At 39.0% G+C, this 9,707-nt stretch overlaps 1 protein-coding gene across 1 annotated transcript in view; it reads right to left on the bottom strand.

Moving 5' to 3' along the window:
* alg6 (ALG6 alpha-1,3-glucosyltransferase) overlaps window positions 1-6,432 on the bottom strand; it is a 42,742-nt gene extending 36,310 nt beyond the window's left edge. The window contains exons 1-4 of the mRNA XM_088350234.1: window positions 6,265-6,432; window positions 6,042-6,126; window positions 4,015-4,104; window positions 3,793-3,881 (exon numbers count right to left, since the gene is read on the bottom strand). Of these exons, the coding sequence (XP_088206360.1) occupies window positions 3,793-3,881; window positions 4,015-4,104; window positions 6,042-6,126; window positions 6,265-6,346 (346 nt within the window). The 5' untranslated portion in view covers window positions 6,347-6,432. The remainder of the gene's footprint in view (window positions 1-3,792; window positions 3,882-4,014; window positions 4,105-6,041; window positions 6,127-6,264) is intronic.
* Window positions 6,433-9,707: the final 3,275 nt, after the last annotated feature.

Here is a 9,707-nt window from a genome sequence, read left to right on the forward strand (position 1 = left end):
TGTGGGGTGTGCGATATTACTGGAATATTTTCCTTTCAATGCAGCCACCTCACTTCAGACTTTAGGTGAGGATCTCTGAATGATCCATCGTTGTCCAAAATGATTGATGATAAATGCAGCACAATGGAACAAGAAAGATCAAGTCTCCGTATAGATGTACATAGTCTGTGAAGACCAAGGAACACATCAGGCAGGTCAAAGACACTGTTGTGGAGAAGTTGAAAGCTGAGTCTTGAAACAAAAGATTTCCCAAACTTTGAACAAATCAAGGAAGACAGTACAAGCAATGATATGCAGAAATCTGGCCTTCATGGAAGAATGGCAAGAAGGAAGCCATTCTTCAAAGATGTTCTTTAAAATATATATAATTTAAGGTTTGCCAAAAACCACACCAAAGGTGGAAGAAGATGCTCTGGTGAGATGAAACCAATATCGAACCTTTTGGACACTATACTGGACTGTCTCAGAAAATTAGAATATTGTGATAAAGTTCTTTATTTTCTGTAATGCAATTAAAAAAACAAAAATGTCATACATTCTGGATTCATTACACATCAACTGAACTATTTCAAGCCTTTTATTATTTGAATATTGCTGATTTTGGCTTACAGCTGAAAAAAACTCAAAAATCCTATCTCAAAATATTAGAATACTTCCTCAGACCAAGTAAAAAAATAATTTTATTACAGCAAAACTAAATCAAACATTTGAAAATGTCCATTGATGCACTCAGTACTTGGTTGGGAATCCTTTTGCACGGATTACTGCATCACTCCGGCGTGGCATGGAGGCAATCAGCCTGTGGCATTGCTGAGGTGTTATTGATGCCCAGGATGCTTCGATAGCGGCCTTCAGCTCATTTGCATTTGTAGGTCTGGTGTCTTTCATCTTCTTCTTAACTATACCCCACAAATTCTCGATGGGGTTCAGGTCAGGGGAATTAGCAGGACAATCAAGGACAGTGATGCCATGGTCAGTGCACCAGTTACTGGTGGTTTTGGCACTGTGGGCAGGTGCCAGATCATGCTGGAAAATGAAATCCTCATCTCCATAGAGCTTTTCAGCAGATGGAAGCATGTAGTGCTCTAAAATCTCTTGGTACACAGTTGCATTTACTCTGGACTTGATGAAACACAGTGGACCAACACCAGCAGCTGACATGGCTCCCCAAACCATTGCTGACTGTGGGAACTTCACACTGGATTTCAAGCAACTTGGATTTTGCTCCTCTCCAGCCTTTCTCCAGACTCTGGCGCCTTGACTTCCAAATGAAATGCAAAACTTGCTTTCGTCTGAAAAGAGGACTTTGGACCACTCTGCAACTGTCCAGTGCTTCTTCTCCATAGCCCAAGTCAGACGCTTCTTCCGTTGTCTTGAGTTCAGAAGTGGCTTGACCATGGGAATACGGCTATTGTAGCCCATTTCCCGGACACGTCTGTGAACTGTGGCTTTTGATACCTGGACTCCAGCTTCAGCCCACTGTCTTTGAAGCTCCCCCAAATTCTGGAAGCGGCTCTTCTTCACAATTTTGTTAAGGCTGCGGTCATCTCTCTTGGTTGTGCAGCGTTTCCGGCCACATTTTTCCCTTCCAACAGACTTTTTGTGGATATGCTTTGAAACTGCACTCTGTGAACAGCCTGCTCTTTGAGAAATTTCTTTTTGTGTCTTACCCTCCCGATGGAGGGTATCAATGATGGTCCTCTGAACAGCAGTCAGATCAGCAGTCTTCCCCATACTTGTGATTTAGTTTACTGAACCAAGCTGAGTGTTTTTAAGGCTCAGGAAACTCTCGCAAGGTGTTTCGAGTTAATTAGATGATTCAGGTGATTAGTTGAATAGCCTACTTGTATACTTTTTCATGATATTCAAATATTTTGAGATAGGATTTTTGAGTTTTCTTAAGCTGTAAGCCAAATTCAGCAATATTAAAATAATAAAAGGCTTGAAATAGTTCAGTTGATGTGTAATGAATCCAGAATGTATGACATTTTTGTTTTTTTAATTGCATTACAGAAAATAAAGAACTTTATCACAATATTCTAATTTTCTGAGACAGTCCAGTACAAACACTATGTTTGGTATAAAAGCAACACACCTCTTCACCCTGAATGCACAATCTTCACCGTCCAAAAGGGCGGTGGCAGGCTCAAGCTTTGTACTCGCTTTTCTTTCATGGGGACAGGGAAGATATTTCTCATTGATGGGAAGCTAATTTATGTCATACACGAGACTATTCCATCAGAAAACCTTTCGGTGTTTGCAAACAAACTAAAACTGGATGGAGATTTATCTTCCAACAGGTAGTGGTCCAAAACAAAATGAAATTTACATTGGAATGATTCACAAAAAAAGTATCCAGATGTTAAAATAAGCATGTCAACTCCAGACTTGAATCCAATCAAGAATCTGTGGGCAGAGATAAGAAATGCAGTTCAAACACTCTCCAACCTGACTCAGCTGTTTTGCAAGGAATGGGCAAAAAATTCAGTCCATCCATGTGCAAAACAGATGGACATACTTGAAGTTGTAATTGCAGCAAAAGAGGATGCAACAAAATATAATTTTGTAATTTTATATATTTTAATAATAATATAATAATATTAATATAAGTATAATAATTTTAATATATTTTCATATATATATATATATTATCATATTATATTACATATTATATATATTAATATATTTTAATATATTTGACTATGGCAGCGCGCATGGACGCAGGGGCTCACAAATCTTCAGCTAATTTTTAATTTTTTTACAGTTCTCTTATCTTTTTTGCTTTCTTTTCTGGACACATGCGTGGCCAATAATACCTATAGTCGGGAGGAACTTATACATTTGGGTCTGCGTCTAAATTTCGACTTTTTGGGCACTTATTATACCAACTTTGATAACCCGCAAGAAATACAAAGAGTTGTTGGATCTCCGTGGGTGGCCAACCCACTTACAAAGCACCGGAGACGGCGTAGGGATCGCAAACAAAAGCGGGGCTGTCACTCAGGCCATGGTGCTAAGTTAAGGGAGCTACATCGGCGAAATGGCAGAGGACACGAAGATGATGGAATTGTGCCTTAATTTACCAATATTCTTTCATCGATCTTGCCTGTCAACTGACGCCTGAGACTCGACATGCCTGAACGGCAACATCTTGTGACGATTACTACAAAGACTTCAGCTAAGTTCAAAGATTCAGCAAAGCTCAAATTTGGTCTTTTAAAAATTAGATCGCTTGCTCCTAAAGCACTTCTGGTCCGGAGCCTTTGCTCTGAAAATGCTGGTCTACTAGTGATCCCAAGAGCCAAGAAGAGATCCGCAGGTTCGAGAGCGTTCTCCATTCGGGCCCCGGTGCTGTGGAAAGCTCTTCCCCTGAGATCCGATCTGCAACCTCAGTGGAAATGTTTAAATCTAAGCTTAAAACACACTTCTATTCTATAGCATATGAATAGGCTATATTTTATATTGATTAAATCAGGGGATGGTGTCATAATAGTCAGTAATAATAGTGTGCAATAGTCTTTGATCTGTGCAGCCCTTTGAGACTCTTTGTGATTAAGGGCTATACAAATAAACATGACTTGACTTAATTTTGCACGTCCCACTTTCCAGCTATTTTTTGTTAAAAAAGATCAAATGTACAATCAAATCAAATCCACTTCACAATTGTGTCCACTTAATACTTGACCAAAAAAAAACCCTATATTTTCCTGGAATGTGGCAAAAGGTTGAAAAAGGCCGAATATTTTTGCGAGGAACTATAATCTTAGGACATTGTGCTTGAGTGTACCACACCTGTTGTTCTCATGAATAGCTTGTGTGTTATACTTTCATAACCTCTGGACTTGTAAAGCTGAACCCATTCAGGGTTTATAATGTTGGCACTGTAAAGCAAAAAAATAAGGCAGAAATATAAGCATCCTCAGATTTGACTGAATACAATAAGAATGTATAAAGGCTGCAAAGTCTGTTTTAGCATTTTCAAAGAGGTTTTTATCGCTAAGTTAAATTACTTACATATAAGCACAGAACAAGCTGTGATAGGCAGTCAGGGGAGGATAATCAAGACCCCAGTAATCCAAGTTATTGTCACCAGTATTGAAGTACCTACAAAAGGGAAAGAAAAACTGTCCTTTAAGTAATGTTACCCCTGTTTTAGAAAACCGAGGTTAGACCGTAACATGCAGTTAGGGGAGACAGGTGAGGGTGAACCTCACCTGGAAATATAACATTTATAATTGACAAATCATTCCAATTGAACTTCATAATTTGGGGATATTTGTTTTCAAAAATCGCTCAATTTTACATTAAGAATATTACTAATAGAATTAGAATGTATCAGTATTGTCCATGCCACGGCCTGTCAATGCTGAGGTCTGGTTTATCACATGAAGATCGGGTAATGCTGTACACCAGGGGTGTCAAACTCATTTTAACTCGGGGCCACAAGGTAGAACAAACATTCTCTTGGGGACCGGACTAATAGATTAAGGAGAAAGAAAAAAATATGAGAAAAACAGAGAGTGTGGGACTTGGAAAGACAGAAATGGAGAAAGTGACAGGAAGGGAGAGAGAGAGAGAGAGAGAGAAGGTGAGAAACAAAAGAGATAAAAAAGAGAAATAGTGAGAGAGGGGGAAAGAGTGAGAAAGAAAGAAATCCAAAGAGAAATAGAAAGAGAGAAGGAGAGAGGAAAGCAAGAGATAGAGAGAAAAACAGAGAAAGGGTAAAAAGGAAGAGAGCAAAAGAAGTGAGAAAGACAGAGAGAAAGAGAGTGAAGGAGAGAGAGAGAGTGAGAGAAAACAGGAGGAAGAGAAAGAGAGAAAGAAATACAAGTACGCTTGCGCTTCCCTCAGGGTTGTCTCGCGGGCTAATTTGGCCCGCGGGCTGCCTGTTTGACACCCTTGCTTTACACTGAAATATAACAGCGACCAGATGATGACGGTGCTGTATCTGAGTCAGATCAGGAGGCTTCTCCAGCTCCTGGTATCCATGGAAACCAGTACAATCTGTTTCATGTGGGGGAGCAAACCCCTACCTCAGTTATAAATGAAGCAGTTGCGTAACAGCATTATTTTTTCAGTAAGGGGGTAATCAAACTATTTTTTTTGCCGTTACAATTACTAACATTCAAAAGGAGTGCGTTACATTGAATAAATTGAACTACAAGCCGCAGCGAGTCTACTCTGCTCTGTTTATTTGTCATCCCTGTACCTTTGAGAATAGCGCCAGTAGGAGGCAAAATGGATGTGTGTCATTCATTTTAATTCTTGTTTTGTCCTTGGGGTGTCGCATGTTAATTTGGTAGTGTACAAAGGTAGCAATGATTGTATTGTCAGGCAGGTATCCGACCCGGAAGGACAAAACGTTTTTTGATTGCTACGCTAAGCTGCACTACGCGAAAGCTGGTTTGTGGTCTATCCTTCGTTTGAGTGTCTTTTGTGTTGAGTAAACAGTTATCTGACGCGAAGTTTGAGAAGCTTCTGCTCTTCACATACAAAGTTTGAGAAGGGGTTGGATAGTCTGGTTGGCAGGATACATGATGGAAGAAGTACCGAATGTCTCATTTTCTTTTTGTGGTTAGATTTAAACTACAAAGATAAACACACTTTGTTGTGTATTTTATTGTTGAACTGTTTACTTTAGTTGAGAATAATATTTGAAGTACAGTAGCATATGTTTACTTGACCAGTTGTCTTATACTGTGATTTATGCTACAGGGTGAAACTCACTTCATATTATTTTACTATTGATATTTGTTGTGAAGATAAAAAAAAATTAAGATCAGTTGCTAATGTCTACTTGACCAGTTGTCTCTAGCCTGCACAATTCTTTGACACATTTTGTGATTAGGCCTGTTCAAAGAAAATCTGACTTGACTTTTTAAATTCACTTTTTATTTGTAAATCTGACTGTGCCTCAGCAGACACGAACCTCATCGCACGTCATCGTGTTAGACCATGTCATATTTGAGATTTTAATTGCATTGCCTCTGACGTGAAATCTTTAAAAATGGGGAAGTGTCCACAAGTGGTTTATAACTGACCATTCACGTATTGGAAGGTTGTATGTGATTTCTTGCCAGTGCCTCTGTGCTTCATAGTCGCCAAACGTTGGTGCATTCCCCGCTCCTGGTAACAAATGGTTATGAACAACATAAAGGCGTGGATGATATTTCGATGCGTGAATTCCGAATTCCGTTCAATTGTATCACGAAGACTGTAATAACGAATGATAGCAGTAACTAAAGCGAGAGAAAGGTTTCCTACCGGAATACGAATTTAGGGACACTCCCCATCTCACAACAATGCTGAGTGAAACACACATTAAAATGAGGAACCCAGTCCGCATAATTGCCAGCGGTAAATCAAATTTTTGTGTTATAAAACAAAAATAATATCCTTTTCAATGAAACTAGTTTTCAGTATCCTCGTACTTCCTGTATACGTCATCAATGCAAGCGTCATCGCACCTTCTTATTGGGCTGTGCTTGCTGAATTTGACGTCTGAGACATTCACGTACTGAAAAAATATCGGACTTTCAATAATAGCGAAATATGTGTACATTCTGACAGATATTTAAGAACTAAACAAAAGTTAAATTACACTTCGAATATAATTGCTTTTCTTGGAAATTATAATTGCTTGTGGAGTTTATAGAATATATGTGGACTGGTTGGGTTCACTTGGCTTTTTAAAAGTTGTAAATATGGAAACTAGATAGATAGATAGATAGATAGATAGATAGATAGATAGATAGATAGATAGATAGATAGATAGATAGATAGATAGATAGATAGATAGATAGATAGATAGATAGATAGATAGATAGATAGATAGATAGATAGATAGATAGATAGATAGATAGATAGATAGATACTTTATTCATCCCCGTAGGGAAATTCACACTTCCGGCAGTATCCATGTGTTGTAAATAAAACAACAATAAGGGAAAAGGAATATAATACATAAATATCCAATGTAACGTGTTGATACATAGTAGTGCTACATAAAATACACATTGTAATAAAAATAGGGTAATATGCAAATGTGTGGGTGTGGTTCAATGTGGTCTTTTACTCCCCCGGGTGGAGTTAAAGAGCTTCATGGCATGAGGAAGAAATGATCTCCTCGAAAATGATCTCCTCAGTATGTCCGTTGAACAAGACTGTGACAGCAGTCTGTCAACTATGAGAAGTTATTGGCCTTTTAGTTGGTGTGCTTCCTGTGGGATTCCAATTTATTTTTGTAGAGTATCTTTGCTTTCTTCCAAATAGCAGTAGCGTAAATATAAGTCATCAATGTCTGTAGGTGGCGCCAAATAAGATTTGTTTTTCTTTATATACGCTAATTAACTACTTGGAAGATAGTAAAGGATATTGAATAACTTATATGATGGAGCTAGTAACAGGGAATGCATTTATTATTTAGCCCTTCCACATGGTAAAAAACCTAATTCAATCATAAAAAAGTAAAATAAACAATATCAGTTTAAATAATAAGTAAATAATACATGAACCGCAGCACGCCGGCTGAGTGGTTAGCACGTCCACGGCACAGTTCTGAGGTCATGAGATTGAACCTTCCTGTGTGGAGTTTGCATGTTCTCCCCATGCTTGCGTGGGTTTCCTTCGGGCAGTCCGGTGTCCTCCCACATTCCGAAAACATGCATGTCAGGGTATTTGCCGGTCCAAATTGTCCCTAGGTGTGAATGAGCGAGCGAATTGTCCGTCTCTGTGTACCTTGCGAATGGCTGGCAACCAGTTCAGGGTGTCCCCTGTCCACTGACTAAAGATGGCAGGGATGGGCTCCAGCACCCCCACGACCCAACTGAGAATAAGAGGTGCTGATAATGGATACATGAATTATCATATGAATATACATTTTTTAAAATTCTTGAGGAGTTAGCATTTATTTTACATAACATTAGGCTCACAAAAAAAAAAAGATCTGACATAATGTCTGCCATTTTGCTGCTGCGGGTACCCAAAAACTTCAAAAAGGGTTGGCAAAAAATGAGAAAAAACATTCAAAACACGTGAGACCTAATCGTGAAAAAAAATAAAAAAATAAAAAAATAAAAAATTAGGCGTTGCCTACATTTAGCCCCCTTTGAGTTAATATCAGTATAACCTCCGTTTGCTGCGATCACAGCCACAAGTCTTTTTGGGTACATTGCTATAAGTGTTGCACATCTTGAAAAAGAAACATTTGCGCATTCTTACTTACAAAACAGTTCAAGTTCCTTATTGTTTGATGGTGATGTATGCTTTATAGGATTGAGATCTGGTCTTTTACAAGGCCAGTCTAACATCTTTACAGGTATATTGTTAGTTTTAAACCATTCGATTGTAAATTTTGCTTTATTTTTAGAGTTGCTGTACTGTTGGAAGATGAATTTGTGGCCCATTTTCAGGTTTCTTGCAGACTCCAACGGATTTTCTGACAGAATCACCCTAAATTTGGCTCCATCCATCTTCCCATCAACTCTAACACTTTTCCATTCACAGAAAAGCAACCCCAGTGCATGATGCTGCCACCACCATATTTGACAGTGGAATTGGTGTTTTCAAGGTGATGTGCAGTGTCACTCTTCCGCCAAATGTAAGGTTTTGCCTTCAGCCCAAAATTTCATTTTTGGTCTCATCTGCTCAGAAAACCTTGTAAATGTTCAGCATTTATATAGCGCTTTTCAAGTCAATGAAGACCTCCCAAAACGCTTTACAATGTGCTTCACACTTTCCCTTTTACACACACTAACCAACCGATAGTAGCTTCAGCCATGCAGGCAACTACCTGCTCATCGGGGGCATTCAGGGATTAAGTGTCTTGCCCAAGGACACTTCGATAGATAACTCGGAGGAGCCTGGAATCGAACCTGCGACCCCTTGATCCCAAGAAAAGTGCTTTACCTCCTGAGTCCCTGCCACCCTTGATCAACATGTTATCCTACTTGGCGTCTTGCACATGCCAAACACCGAACGGGCTTTCTTTCAGAGAGGGCTTTGTTCTTGCCACTAGGCACAGTATGTGTTTAAGTGTAAATTTTCCTGTTGCTCTGGTTTTGTACTATATTCCAAATCATACATTCGTGGAAGCTTTATTTAGCAATCAAAAATCTGGTATCACCCACAGGACCCACAGACACCAGGTAGCCACCAAGCAGCTCTTGGTTAGCCTGTGAGTAATTTCTCAAAATAGCTCAGCAGTAAAAAGCGTCTTTTTCAGTAAAAAACTAAACTAAACTAAACTATTGCATTATCTTTTTTGTCTCTAATTAGTTGACAGTATACCTGCGCACATATAAACATAGGGGGCTTTAAACAGTGTTGGGAGTAACGTGTTACAAAGAAACGTGTTGCAGCAACGCAATTACTTTCTTTGCCACAAGTACCGTAATGAGTTATTGATCATTTTTTGTAACTTAACTGTTGTCACAACATGGTGCATTACTCTGCCTCTAGTTAAACACAGACCGTGGATCAGAAAGTCCACTGTACTGCGGCGGTTTCCTCCTTTGCTCATATAATAACATACAACCCTTTTTCCTCCAACAACACAACGCTAAATTCAACAAGTCGGCAAAGCTGGGATGTTTATATATAGCTACAAAATACAACGGAATACAGTTACGGTGGCACCATGTCGAGCACGGAGTACGAGGCTGCGCAATTTCTCCCTAATGATTTTCTTTTTTTTCTTACAGTATATG

The sequence above is a fragment of the Urocampus carinirostris genome, chromosome 12 (assembly GCF_059441175.1).
Source record: "Urocampus carinirostris isolate Australia breed hairy pipefish chromosome 12, RoL_Ucar_1.0, whole genome shotgun sequence".
Classification (NCBI taxonomy): domain Eukaryota; kingdom Metazoa; phylum Chordata; class Actinopteri; order Syngnathiformes; family Syngnathidae; genus Urocampus; species Urocampus carinirostris.